This window comes from Heterostelium album (genome assembly GCF_000004825.1).
Source record: "Heterostelium album PN500 unplaced genomic scaffold PPL_scaffold7, whole genome shotgun sequence".
NCBI lineage: Eukaryota > Evosea > Eumycetozoa > Acytosteliales > Acytosteliaceae > Heterostelium > Heterostelium album.
In genome coordinates, this window is record NW_008805069.1 from 1 (window position 1) to 15034 (window position 15034).

The 15034-nt window shown below is 30.6% G+C and overlaps 5 protein-coding genes across 5 annotated transcripts; all 5 read right to left on the minus strand.

The window, feature by feature from the left end:
- Positions 1 to 8: 8 nt before the first annotated feature.
- PPL_07362 (uncharacterized protein) lies at positions 9 to 1427 on the minus strand (the record flags this gene model as incomplete). The annotated part of the gene is made up of 5 exons (XM_020578197.1): positions 9 to 94; positions 623 to 710; positions 1113 to 1151; positions 1257 to 1340; positions 1392 to 1427. Coding segments are annotated over 5 exons (333 nt in total), but the record flags the coding sequence as incomplete, so codon positions are not given.
- A 162-nt stretch (positions 1428 to 1589) lies between these two features.
- PPL_07363 (uncharacterized protein) lies at positions 1590 to 2640 on the minus strand (the record flags this gene model as incomplete). Its single annotated transcript, XM_020578198.1, has 3 exons — positions 1590 to 1615; positions 1787 to 1817; positions 2518 to 2640. The coding sequence occupies 3 exons, from the start codon at positions 2638 to 2640 to the stop codon at positions 1590 to 1592; spliced, it is 180 nt and encodes a 59-aa protein (XP_020431793.1).
- Positions 2641 to 3900: 1260 nt separating this feature from the next.
- PPL_07364 (chitinase) lies at positions 3901 to 5072 on the minus strand (the record flags this gene model as incomplete). The annotated part of the gene is made up of 2 exons (XM_020578199.1): positions 3901 to 4352; positions 4460 to 5072. 2 exons carry the CDS (start codon positions 5070 to 5072, stop codon positions 3901 to 3903), a joined length of 1065 nt encoding a protein of 354 aa, XP_020431794.1.
- A 2647-nt stretch (positions 5073 to 7719) lies between these two features.
- Positions 7720 to 10125, minus strand: rcdP (PH domain-containing protein; the record flags this gene model as incomplete). The annotated part of the gene is made up of 2 exons (XM_020578200.1): positions 7720 to 8424; positions 8485 to 10125. 2 exons carry the CDS (start codon positions 10123 to 10125, stop codon positions 7720 to 7722), a joined length of 2346 nt encoding a protein of 781 aa, XP_020431795.1.
- A 732-nt stretch (positions 10126 to 10857) lies between these two features.
- On the minus strand, positions 10858 to 15027 carry PPL_07366 (uncharacterized protein; the record flags this gene model as incomplete). The annotated part of the gene is made up of 7 exons (XM_020578201.1): positions 10858 to 10918; positions 11610 to 11682; positions 11756 to 11786; positions 12527 to 12615; positions 12881 to 13193; positions 13273 to 13644; positions 13705 to 15027. The coding sequence occupies 7 exons, from the start codon at positions 15025 to 15027 to the stop codon at positions 10858 to 10860; spliced, it is 2262 nt and encodes a 753-aa protein (XP_020431796.1).
- Positions 15028 to 15034: the final 7 nt, after the last annotated feature.

A 15034-nucleotide genomic window follows, 5' to 3' on the forward strand; every position in this document is an offset into this window, starting at 1 on the left:
TAAAATACATTACAAAATTTTTTGGTTTTGCATTTTGTCCTAACATTTTTGTCAAAGTAAACTTTGACGATTAAGATGGGGTTGCTTTTAATTGCTATAAAAAGTTGTTTTATATCTCAGGAATTCAATTCTTGATGAATTGGTTGAAGTTTAAAAAATATTATAAAATTAATTTTGCATTATGGGCAGGAGTTTTCATATATGAAAATTGCTGTGAAGAATAATCATTTTACTATTTTTGATAGAATTGATTACCTCGTTTTTAAAACAAAAACTTTAATTTAAAGAGATCGAATTTTGTTAAATTAAATGTGATTTTATATCGAATATTCTAGAAACTACTGTATTACTAATAGAATAATTGATTCTATTATTGATTCAAATATTGATTGATTTATTTATTCATTTATTCAATAATGCATTGATTTAATCATGTATTCTATTCTTTCAATGTCTTGTATTAATATATTTATTAAGTTTTAATTAATAAATACTTTTATATTCATTCTTTTGAATTAATTCATTTATTAATCATAGATTCCAAAGTAAATGAATCATATCAAGTCATGTGAATCGAATAAATAAAGTAAACATTGATTATTTAAAAGCTGAAACGATATACATTTTTGATCACCACTATTTACAATTGTCATTGATCTTTGGAGATCTGCTCTAAATGTTATTGTTTCTGCGTTACATTTATCAAGTTTCTATAGTTATTAATCTAATAGATAATATTTCCAAATGTTGTTGTTGTAGTTGTTGTCGTTGTTGTTGATAATAAATATATCTTTTTGAATGTAATCTTCTTTAAATATCTGTTATCTAAATTTATAATTTCCTAACAATCAATAAATGTTAGTAAAATTCTATTAATTAATATAAATTATTATTTCTTATCTTAATGTTAATCTATTTGAAGCTATTTAAAGATTGTTGGCGTCTATAATTGTAATCCAAATGTAAATGATTTGAATCATTCGATCTCGCTTGTTCAATAGTGACCATATCTTCTTGTAAGATGGTAGTGGCTGCATTAACTTTAATCAAAGTGTTGGTGTATGTTTCACCTAATAGGTAAGCAAAGTAAGCTTTAGAACAACAAGTTGTACTTGATCAATATCATTTTCCAATGCTTGTTGAAATAAAATCTATTTATAAACTAACTTGACTCTATATGATTGTGATGTATATTAGAAAATTGCAGTATATTTACAAATGTTTAAAATTATAATTTACATACTTCAATAGCACACCTTGGCTTGGGTAGCAGGCCCGTCTCCAACTGTACTTTCATGGGCATCGCTGAACCCTCTGTTTTGATAATCTTGATGATCATACTATTAATTGGTTGTACTTGAAATGCATTACTATTGCAACAGTTCTTTCACTTTGATAGTATCTTTAATCTCGTTGATCCTTGTCATGATTTAGCCAAAGAGTCGATCACCACTATTGTCCTATTTCACAGCAGCTTCCAAAATAAGTATCTATCTTTGAGAGTATAGTAAATTTGATATCTAATCTTCATTCATCAGAGCCAACCACCACTCAACTAATATATTGACATTGCTGTCAACAAAAGATATCTAACCAAACGTTGCATATTCTGTATCTATTAATAAATTAATATTAGTTTGTTAGTTTAGTTTAGTTTAGCATTATAGGAATGATCATTATCTCAATATTACTCCTCAATATGTATCTTTTTAGAATACAAAAAGTAAACTTGAAGAGTGAGACAATATAATAGACAAACAATACTGAAATCATTGACTGAGCTTACATTTGAATTGAATCTTATAACTCATTACTTTCTTTAAATAATTTATTATATTCTAAAGCTGTAACATCTTTTAAAATTGAAAAATAAATAAATATTGATATTATTATTACTATTGATAACGATATCTTATGATCTATATAAATGAAAGTTAAAAAAAAAAAAAAAAAAAAAAAAAAACAATTTGTTGATCATAAACACTGGACATCACAAGTATTATTTTATTATTTTAATTGTTGTTTAGTTTCATTGTTGTTAACAACAACTTACAATCATTTATCATTATAACTATTGATTTATTAAACAAAAATTAGCATATTTTATATTTACCTCTATTATCATTACACACCAACAAAATAATCTTATATCAACTATCTTGAATCACAATTACACAATTATTAAAAATAACATTACAGAGAAACCTATACTTTGAGTATACAATCCTATACACTAATGATTTCAAGTTACTGAATGCTCATCACGATTATTCACATTTGATCTACAATTGAAATTGATTCTCAATTCAAATAGCTCATTTTATTTATTCATTTATTTATATAATTCGTTTAATCAATCATTCATTAGTTTTCTCATTCATTGACATATTTTTTTTATTTATTCATAAATCCTATATATAATTTCAATAAATTAAATACTGTACTATCATTTATTAAATGATTTACTAATATTTTTATACTCTAATGATTTTAGATCAATAAACATGGTGATCATACACAGATATTCAAGACATTTTTGAATTCTTTTGGAGGTAAAAGATCTTTGAATAAGACAACTGCTCCACTGAGCTGTGCTTGAAGAACATATTGGACCTTGTTGATGGCACGAATAGTTGTCATCTTTTTCTGGTCCAGAGATGACAGTTTGACGACAATTAATCGATTAAATCATTTTAGAAACTCCGGAAAGTGATGCTATTCCTCTACTATCTACTTTTCAAACCTCAAACAAGAAGCATTGAACCTCTGCTATTATTTGGTAAGTTTTGTTAAAATTTTTTTTTATAAATGAAACCAACTAACCAACTATAGCTAACAAGAGAATCGATGAACCCATGGTGAAAGAGAGAAAAAACATTAATGAAGAAGTTACATTTATTTTTCTTGAAATAATTAATCATAGTTTCAAATAACAACAAAGTCAACAACAATAATAGCATTGATGAAATAGCAATATTGATCATAGGACTGATAATTACAACCGATTTAGATTTCCAAGAAATTTTGGTTTTGCTGCACCATTTGAAGTAGATGGCAACCATATTCATTTTATATTCTAAATTATTTAATCATTAAAACCATCGCAACACACCTATTTACTCATTCAACCAATCAACCAACATCGATTTATCTAATCTTTATGATTAATTCATTAATTTTTAGAGCAACTCAATTGGAGGTGTTATATCAATTTAACAATGAAAGTGGTGATCACACCTATCGCAAACCAACAGAGTGATAGGAAATCGGTTAAGACTTACAGGTCATTAGAAAGATGAATCGGATCAACATATTAAGAATATACAATTTTCAATCAATTCAAACTTCATCCGATACTTTGAAGAACACCCTTTGACACCAACCAATTTCACCTATCAAACTATTCAATAGTGTAACAAAGTAAACAACGAGAATTACAATTAATTAATAATTATAAATAAACTATCTAAATAATTTTTTTTTATTTTTATTTGAGAAAGTAGAGTTGTTGAACGTATGTTTGTATTGATCATTATCGTCAACATGTATGTTGTTTTGATAGTAATTGTGTTAAAGAACTTGAGTTGATGTTGTAGTGTATGATTTAATTGTAACAGCAGTTCCTTTAATACTGGGTGTGTTTGTTGTGGATACTTTTGAATTGTATAAAGTTCAAAACGTGGGAAAGAGCTGTTGTTGTTGTTGCTCAATAATCATACTTCGAACTTGGTATTGCTTGTTACATGCTGTTGATTGAAAGTCTTTGTAAGAGCATCAACATATATTTAGAGTATTGGTTGTATACAGTCGAATTTTATATTTTATTGGAATTGTTTAAATTAATTTATTTAATGTTTTTGGATTGATGCTTATAAAGTCATATATATTTTTCCATTATAATTAACAAGTTAAACTACCACCGGTTGGTACACCTAGAATACCACAAATGGTTGTATAGTATTGAACACGTTGTTGCATTTGTGGTGAACCAGCTGCTCCATTACATTCGAGTCCACCGTTGATAGCTCTGATTGTCTCACCGAATGCATGAAGAGTTACCATAGCATCGTGAGGAGTGTAGGCAGTAGCACCCTTCTGAGTGTTCCAATACCAGATTGCAGTCTTCCATGATACAGAGGAATCGGTGGCAACTAGATCAGGATTTGCGAGTAGATTGATTCCCAATGCATTTCCACATGAATTGTAGTTGTAGTTCCAACTCAATTGAAGTGGTCCACGACCGTAGTATTGAAGACCACCACATGTACCGGCTGGTTGACAATAGGAATTCCAGTTGGCTTGATTGATCTCACGAATGTAAACTAATCCACCGGTCTCATGATATACGTTTGCTGTTTATAAGAAGAATTGATTGTCCATATTATAGAATTAGAGTTGGATAACATATAAATAAATAAAATAAACATCTGATCTCTTCGATCTAATAAATAATACTTACCTAAAAATGCGGCTGCTTCTTGCAGTTTAGTTGTTGATGTACCAGTGTTTGTAAAGGCTGGATATGCAGAGAGGGCAGCAACTAATCCAGCATAGGTATAGAAAGAATTTCTATTTGGGAAGATTTGATTGAAAGTTGTTTCCGATACAATCCATCCAGTTCCTGGATTTCCACCACCTGAGCAATCAGTCACTTGTGACCAATACCATGTTGATACTGTTGGATCGGTACCATCGGATCCGTTTGTACCTACATTCACAACTTTGTAATAGAGTCCATTCGAGTACTTTACTACTTGACCCAATCCATAGTTAATTCCTGCTTGCCAATTGACAGCAATATCACTACATCCGGTTCCAGAAGATGGGCAAGTCACTTGCGACCAATACCATGTTGATACTGTTGGATCGGTACCATCGGATCCGTTGGATCCGACATTCACAACCTTATAGCAATTGCCATTCGAGTACTTTACAACTTGACCCAATCCATAGTTAACTCCTGCCTGCCAATTGACAGTAGATTGGCTATTAACTGTTGGTAGAGTTGCCAACACTGATAATAAAATAATTGTAGTTATTAGTAATATGTATCTATTTGTAAATAAAGACATTTTTATCTTTGTATTAGTTATCAGTTGAAATAATGAATAGACATTGCTGTTAAAGTCAGGTTTAAATAGCAATAAAATCGATTGTTCTGAAACCAGTAGTCAAAAACACTTTACATTTGTAATATTACCGGATTAAAAAAAACAAAATATTTATCATAATGATATTAATACGAAGGGATTGATTTTAAGAACCAACACAACAGAATCGTTAAAGATTTTATAAAATCTTTTTAATTCTATTGTTTTTTGTTTCTGGTTCCTGAACAACATGATGTTTTGGGGTTAAAGTTATGCAAATTTTATAAATTGTAAGTTTGCAAAAATAATTTTGATTGACTTAAAAATGAATTATGGATAATTGGGAATGAAATCATTTGAATGAAGGTTTGATATTTTTGAAGAAAAATATAAAGTAAAAATTATATTAATAATAAAATCTGGAGATTTCCAAGATGAACTTGTAATAGGAAGGAAAAAAGTTAAAAAAGTAACATAGATAGATCAGATAGAAATCAATCATAAAAATTTTAAATAAACCAGATTGTTGAATAGGTCAATCAAAATAAAAAAACTAAATCAACAGAAAGTGGTTTAGAATATTAAAATATTGATTAAATCTTCAAGTCTTTGTCTTCCCAAACACTCAATTTTTTTTGGGGAAGACAAACAAAAAAAAATTGGTTTAAAATTTTTTGAAAATGGTTTCAGACTTTTGAAAAGTGATGCGTCATGGCTTGTTATTTATTTTTCCTATATGAAACTTTATTTTGAATGAAAGAGAAATTTGACAAAAAAAAATTAAAAAAAAAAAATTATAAATAGTCAGTAATTTATAAAAATTTTCAAAATGCAAAAAATTTTTTTTTAAAAATAAATTCGACTTACTTGTTGAATGAATTTAAGTTCATTGTTTGATCAACCAAGCCTTCAACGTTTAATTCTTACCAGACATTTACACTTTAATAATGGAGAGTACAAAGAGTGGTGTTACTTCAAGTCAAATCGCTCATTTCTTTTATAAGTAGAACTATTAACTATTAGATACCATCTGTATATCCAGCGACTATCTGGTGAGATGTCTAAAGTTGATTGGCACAATTGGAGTGTGGCTCTGTTGGAATCTTACATTGCGGAGGATCTTCCATATTCCTAACATTGCCGTTGAGTATGGGTGGGTACATCTGTTTAATTTTTAAAAAAAAAAAGAGTAAAAATTAGAAATATTAAAAAAAGAATTTAGAAATAAAAAAAAAGTTTAACTTACAAGTATTTTGATATGATCCTTTGATCCATATCAATCACCTCAAAACTGATTAAAAGGAATGAATAGATCACCCTTTTATACTTTTTTTTTTAATTATAATTATATTTTTAAAAAAAAAATTATTTAAAATTAATTAAAAATTTTGGAGAATTAAAGAAGAATGATCCTCTTCCTTTTCTAACTATTTGCAACTATAATTGATAAAATGAAGTTTATTTAAGAAAAAAAACTCACTATCAGATAGATGTTTATCAAAATAGTACTATTTTTATCACATTTTACTACGGTAGTATTGGGGTGAATGAATTAGATATGAAATAGGGTTTGTAGAGTATTTTTTTTTAATATGACATCATACAAACATTCTCTCTAACCTACACATTTGTTAAATAATCAACCTCCAAAGCCTGGTAATAAAGCTCAAGCTAAAAAATATTTGCATTTTATAAACTTAAACTTTTACTTTTTTATAGCAAACATGTATTTTTTTTGAATTTTATGTGAAAACAGACATCTTTATTCATTTTTATATATTGTTGATTATTATTTATCAATATATATATTTATCAAAAATTGAAAATTTGTAAACAAAATCAGCAGCAATGATTGATCAATAGTTGTTCATGTAGTCAGTTTGGATTGAATAAATCAACATCAACTAAATGATATTAAAGTTAATTAAGCTAGACACAAAATAATAATAACTTTATTTAACCTAGTTAATCAGGGTCTCTTGTTAAATATCTATTCTGCTAGTTGCTAATCATTGATTTTCTCATATAAATTTCCCATATTACAATAACCATTTTTTGAACACAAATTTTTGATTGAAGATCTTTGAGAATTTGATTGAATCTTTCATAACATTGATAAATATGTCTGTCCCTGTATTCTTTGATCTCTCGGGTTTGGTGTAGCTTGCTCCGAACTCCGATGCAGATTGGAAAACTCATTTTCCCTAACGAAAAATAAACGCCATACTCATTCAATTTTTTTTTTCAAGAATAACACTTTATATTCTAAATCTACTATAAAAATGCTTTCTATTATCTAATTTTTATTAAAATCCAAGTAGGTTTGATATTTTATTATATTTTATAATATTAATCTCTATTGCGACAACTTAAAAAAAAAATTTGTGAAAAACAGCTCAACCACTATCATTGAAAAAAATTTAACATATTTATTAGTTAATGATAACTATTGTGTATTTGAGCTTATAAATAAATCATATAAACTTTTAAATTCAAATAATGTATAATTTATTTAAAATTGATTGTTATAACTAAATTCATCAATGGTTAAGTATTGTTTGTTTTTACGCTTCTTATAGGAAGTTTAATTAATACAAAATAATAGATAAGGAGTTTAGAGATAGGGTATTTAAAAATCTTTTCCTAATCTGCAATATCTGAGACACTGTATAAACATAACAACGGTTTCGGGTACATTTCCTTCGATGAGCCATTCACCAACACCAATCTTTGAGACTAATCCTCTAGATGCCCATTTGTACGAGAGTTTAGGATTTTGATTTAGGTATTCGTTGGATTCGTGTTGCCACATATACTTGAGGAATGGCATGTTATTGTAGTACCAAGCGAGCCACACACCATTCCATTTACCACTTCCCAGGTTCTTAACGGTGTCCTTGGCTGGTACTAGCAGCTGTCCATTCCAAATATACTTGAGATCCTTTGCCTTGACATTGGCATCGAGATGCTCAGAGTTGTAGAGAGTTCCGTCAGCGCGGTATGTCCACTCCTCTCCGTGACTGGAACGAACTACACCACCAGCCACAGAGCGTCGGTAGTTAACAACATTGGAGCAGATAGATTCGAGGAGAGTCTCCTTGATATATAGATTGATGCACGATTGATTGGTATCGAAATTCTTACGAGGCAAGCCGTCAATAGCCAACATCCACATGGCGGCATCCTTGTCATTCTTGGCACGTACCACCAACTTGGAATCTGGATTTCTCATCTTTAACATAAAGCAATGTTTATATTCATATTTGGTGACTGGGCAAATCGAAACAATATTACTCAATAATATATCTTTCTTTGGTTTCAATGTAGCTGATTTCTAAAATAAAAAAATAATTAGAGACAAATCAGTTTCAATATATAATCTAACCAAACTTACACGTTCACTTGCATATATTGATAAGCGTTCTACTGATAATACAAAATACTGTTCTTTCCAAATGACCAATGGACCTTTGCTACCTTTTTTGATGAGTGGACCTGATTTATAGATGTAGTCACTGCTCTCCTCGGGTGAGTATTCCTTGGTAGTTAGTTCAGTGCTTTGGATGAGTGAGTGCGATACTTCGGTTGGTATCTTTGGAATGTCATCTGTGATATCACCAGTTTCCAAATAGTGTTTGACTGCCGACACAAATAATGAGAGTGTGCATGCCTTCTTCTCAGTCAAGTTGGTCTTTTTCATTTCGATTTGGATTGCCAATAATTTCTTGGCAATGAGCGATATAGATTGAGCGATCTTGTCCATCTCTGTTAAACCACCGTTACTATTGCTACTGTGATCGGAAACATTGTCGCTGTTCAAATACATGGATTGTTGACTGGTGGACAATAGATGAGGTGAACGATTTGATAGTTGTGGCGAGCAAATCACTTCAGTGTTAGTGTCTGAACCTGTGGTAGAGTCAAGTGGCGACAAGATCTTGGAGATAGTGTTGGTGTCCTTGATAAGATATTCATACTCAGTCGATAGGATATCCTGTGACAACATGAATAGATCAGGAAGCGATAAGACAATGCGTTGGTACTCACTAATTTTACAGAGGATCACCTCACAGTTCTCAATCACTTGCTTCTTTATCAATTCAAGCTCCAATTGGTTGGTGTTAAAGTTCGATGTTGATTGCGACTTTTTCGCTTTGATAGAGTGTGACTGGAGATTGAGATGGATAGGTGGTTGTTTGGCGGCAGCGGTTGGTGAGGTTGGTGGTGAGTTGAGAGAGTTGACATTGTTTTCCTTGTTATCTCCTAAATTAATGGGTGACTTTGGTGAGGAAATGCAAGCTGCTGACATCAATGGTGAAATCGATGTAGATTGGTTGTTGTGACTATTGCTATGATCGGGTGTGGATGGTGTTATATTACATAAATTGTTGTTGCTGTTACTGGTGGTAGTGGTGGTTGTAGTTGTCTTGTCCTTGTAAAAACTATTCTCTTTGTTGTTTTCTGATTTGTCTTTGTTGTTGCTATTGATTTGTTGACGAAGAATCGATGGTGAGAGTGGGCACTCGCGTGACGACGACAGATATTCAGAGCCAGAGAGTGGAGCGTAAATCTTGGTGACTTCGTCGAGCTTTAATTGCTGTGAAATCCTAACACTCTTACGGTGGAGAGTATTGTTCTTTGATTGGTTTGAATTGTGATGCTTAGTTTTCTTGTTTGGTGATTGGACACTGTTGCTAAGAAAAGATGGCGAAGACAATGCTCCTGTTCCATTGTGTGAAGCGACACTCGAGTGTAGAGAGAGAGCGTTGGTAGTGGATTTGCTAGGTGATTTGGTGAGAGACGATCCGAGATCGACAACAAACTGCAACTTTGAAGTGGCAGTACGTTGCAAAGTGGCGGAACGCAGTTTTGCTAGTGGACTGCTGCTGGCAGTGTCTTTTTCTACATTCTTTCTTTTCTTTAGCTTGTCACGCGAAGCTGGATTATTGATATAAGACTGTTGCTGTTGTGGGGGTACTGTCTGTCCTTGGGGTTCTCTATTCATTTCTAATTGAGTATCTTCAATTCCAATCATTTTTTGAATAAATAAAATAAATAAATAAATAATTAAATAAATAAATAGAAATGATAGTTTTAGTAAATAGAACAATATTAATTAATTGTAATAAGATAATTTGGAATCAATAATATTATTATTATTTTATTTGATGATATTGAAAACTAATAGATAATGATCCAAATGATATTGATAATTGGATGGAAATAGTAATTTGGAAATGATGTATGATGATAAATTTAATATTACGAGATGTCAAAGATGAATAGATTTATTATTGAATACACAAAGATATTGGACTAATGATAATGATAATAATAATAGATCGGAAAATATTAATTTTGATCAGAAAATAAATGACAAACTATTTTAAAACACACCACTGTTATTGATTTTATACGATATACTCTACTATTATGACACTACAAGTACAACAATATTATTTTTTTTATTTATTTATAAACAATATTTAATTTGTAATGATTACCAATTATTTCAATTGATATTTAAATAATGGTTACTAAAATAAATATGAAAAAAAAAAAAGTAATAAATGGAATTTTTATCCAAATAAATGTCAATCATTTGATTTAATTTAATTATATTAATAACAATGATCTGAGCAAAACAAGAATTAAAGAGTTAGAAATCTTTTTCTTGTTTTTCTTTTTTACTAAAGTATATTAATACAAATCAATCGAAAGTTTAGTAAAAAATATTAATAATGATAAAATTTCCATTAATTAGTAGTTAGTTAAATATTGTTGTATTGCTAATCTCATTAAATTCATATGTTATTATACCAGTATGACTAGGAAAAAAATAACACAAATAAAATTAAGCAACAAAACACTCTACTACTTTTTTTTTCTTAAAGAATAAATATAATATAGTACTATTATTGATTCAATTAAATAGTTCCATCATATTTATTTTGTGGTAATAGAATAATATAATATATACCACTATCAATATTATTTTATATAATATAGATAGTAGTAGTTGAAAGATGACTCTTGGAAAAATAAGTGTCTCCCCACATTTTTAAAGTGATTGGAGTGTGGAGGGGTGGGGTGAGTGGTGTGCCAATAGGTTGTGAAAAAGAAATGAGATATCTTTTAATTATTCGTTTTGGTGTGGTTCAATAGTTTGAGTGGGGGTTCTTACTGATGATGTTTGGAAAATCCATCAAAAAGATAAAAGTTTACAGTGTTTGATTTTAGGTAGAATGATTATGCTTAATTGGTGATTAGTACTGATATTTGGTGGTTGATATCAATCTCTTTATATCTGTCAATTTATCCTTTTAATACTATTGCTATAATTGTGAGAATAAAACTATGATGATTATAAATCTGAATGAATTGTATAGTGTTACATGTGATAATTGTAATAAGAAGCGACAACATGTAGGCAAGTGTCATTTAAATGAAAAAATATATAAAGTAGAGCAACTACTACTTTAGAGAGTGATGGATAATATTATATCCAAACCATTCTACTTGAGTTGATCTGAAGCTATAAAAGAAAATGTTTGATAATTTGGAGTAAATGAATTATAAAGAGTAACTGTTACTATTCAAATACAATATTGTGTTTATAACATGTCTGAATATTTTTTTTTTTGATATCTTTCCATATTACTTACTAGATATACTAAGTGTAAATGGTATCTTGAACTAATTTGAATTAAATGATAGTTGGAAGTTTGAACTTTATGATAGAGTACTATGATTTGTTTTTTTAGTGGAAATAATTGAATGTGAAATGTGGCAAATGAAACTAATGATTATTATTTTGATTATTTGATGATTAAAAAAATATGTTTAAATTTTCTTGACTTGTTGTTAATATTATACTTTTTTATTATGTTTTATAAATTTATGAAACAATTACAAAAAAAAAACAATTAAGTATTTTTTTTGATTTGATGTTGTTTGTATAAAGGTAATAAAATTGTTTGTAAAATATTTTGAATAAATGTAATAATCAAAAGTTGATCAATGGTTTGTTCATCACTATTTTTGTGTGTTAAAATTTAGTTGTTAATGTTTGACTAATAAAAAAGTGTGTTCTTATAATTTTTGATAAGATATAAAATGATGTGGGAGGTATGAATGGGAGTTTGTCAATTCTTTCAAATAAAATTTGTAAACTTAAAATGCAAATGAGTTTTTGCAACATTTTACCGGCTAATTTTTTAAAAATTCAAAAATTTAAATTTAAAACAAAAAAAGGCGCCTTTCTAAATCTTTTTTTCATTGAGGTTATTAATAATAATTATTATCAATTCTTTCAAAAAAATATATTTTATCATAATAATTAAAATTTAACAAGATTTTTTTTAATATCAAGTTATATACATTTTTTTTTATTATTAGGATTGAAAAAAAATTTAATAATACTGTGAAACCAAAACTTGTGGATTAGATGGTGTAGTATAACTAAAGCCTTGGGGTGTCCAAAGTAGTTCGACTTGGGTAATGACCTTATCTGCAGGAACGTTCTCTACAAACACAGTAAGACTCGCTGGATTATTTGGATCTTGGTATTTCCACATGATACCACCCCATTGGTTGTTAAAGTCTCTTTGTCCTTTTTGGATGAGCTTGTGGAATCTGCTTCCGTCTCGATAGGTGACACGCAATGTGTAGTCGCAACCACTTATAGAACAGAACCATCCAAGTGCTCCGGTGTTTGGTGTTGAAAACCAATTGAATCTGCGCTGGGTCAGTTGGGTCGATCCATCTCATTAGGTTACCCTTTGACTTGCTGATTGGATAGATGAAAGTACAATCTTGGCAACTCGAAGATGGTGCCGAATTGTAAGAGATGATAATGGTGTAGACGAGGACATCTCGCATCTTTGGAAGTCCCATATCCAAGTATTGGTAACCAGAGTTGTTTGACAACACGACAGGCACGTATTTCTTATCGATGGTGTCCCATTGTATATAACTATCGGTTTCATCAACATAGATCATGACTCCACTGTTGATATGGTTGTTTTGATTGTCAGTGGTGGTTGTACCCTCTGCTTTTTGTTGCATGATCGACATATCAAAGTCAGGATACATATTACCAGACTATTCATTCAGTAAATTAATAATACAAAGGTTAGTTTAAATCAATGATTCTCTACATTTATAATATTTTGATACTAACCTGCATAATATCTTGTTTTACACACATATTGTTTTGCTGCTGATAGATTATCGATCCAATTGGATGTAGTTTGCATTGAGCAAAATCTGGACTGCTTGGTGGTAGATAGGTGGAAATGAATTCATTAGAGTCGGATCTCCAACCATAGGTAGATCCACTGACACATCCCGATGGATAAGGGTATTTTCCTTGATTGTAAGCGTCAGCAGAATGCATTAATCCCCAAGCATGTCCCATCTCGTGAATGTAGACACCTCCACTATAGTCATAGTCACCGGTACCAACTGAATTAGCACCAAGACCACCTCCTGGAGAAGACCATTTACCTTGCGAGTTTAATGTCATCATTGGTACATATAATAGATTGTTTGTCTATAAAATAATTAATATATTAATTATTAATTAAAATAAATAAATAATATATTAACTTACTTTTGTATCTCCGAATGCAATTCTAAGATCCTGTAACATGGCTACCAAGAAAGTCATTAAATCAAACATATTATAGAATTGATCTGTATTATATACTCTCTTTGCTGGTTGTGATCCTGTTGGTAAGACTGCAATGAATGGCCAATTTGTGCTTTCCATTGGATGGTTATAGAAATCAAGATTAGACACTGGCCACTGCTGGAAAATATTCTCCTGTTGAGCTGGTGTTGGTAATGCAACAGTGCCCAAAGACACAGTGTTGGCTGGTGTGGCTCCAAAGAAATACATTGGCAACGAATATATATTCATATTGACATCCATTCCAACATTGGGGTAGGTGGCACCTGAAGAATCTGAGCTGGTAAGGACTAGCATGTTTGGAACAATGTATTGTGCTGGTATAGTGACAGAATAAGTATTGGCAAGGTATGGACCACTTGGGAAATTATCACTGGTTGGTGGCAGTTTGTCTGGTGTATTCAAGACCAATGATGCAACGAGAGCCAATTGTCCTGATTTATTGGGATTGTAGATTTGGATCAATGGTGCACTTCCACTGATGGAACTTGAATATTGAACAAGAATCAGTGTATCTCTATTGCCACAGAGATGAAGGGAGGTAGTGATAGATGGTAATGTCCAGATTTTTCCTTGTGGTGGTATTACATGTGTTTGGGCAAAATTGATAGAGTTGACTTTCACACTTACCAGTGAATGTACTGGTGGTTGTGTTCCAGTTGTGGTGGTTGTAGTTGTGGTGCTAGTACTAGTAGTTGATGTACTAGTTGATGTACTAGTGGAGGTACCACTTCCAGTTGTAGATGAGGTAGGATTGCCATTTCCAGTTGTAGTTGTTGTTGAAGTTGAGGTAGATGATGAAGAGGTCGAGGATGTTGGATTGGCTGGTTTAGAAGTAGTCGTGCCAGTTGTTGAGGTTGTTGAGGTTGTTGAGGTTGTTGAGGTTGTTGAAGTTGTTGAAGTTGAGGTAGGTGGTAGTGGTAAGGATGTTGATGTGGTGGAGTTTACAATTTGGCTTCCACTTGTGGTAATATTAGGTGATCCAGTGGTAGTTGTATTGATAACGGGTTCTCCACCGGTGGTCGTAGTAGAGGTTGTAGATCCAGTTGTAATATCCCCTGTCGAAGAAGTCGTAGTTGAAGTGGTTAGGGTTGTGGTTGTGGTTTCTGTTTGATTTTTATCAACAGGCAAGTTGACAGTATCATCTTTATTATTATGGAGTACTATTACAGTAGGAATTACAACAGCACAAGAAACAACAATTATCACAAGAACAATTGATATAATAATTTTTTTATCCACCATTTTTTTT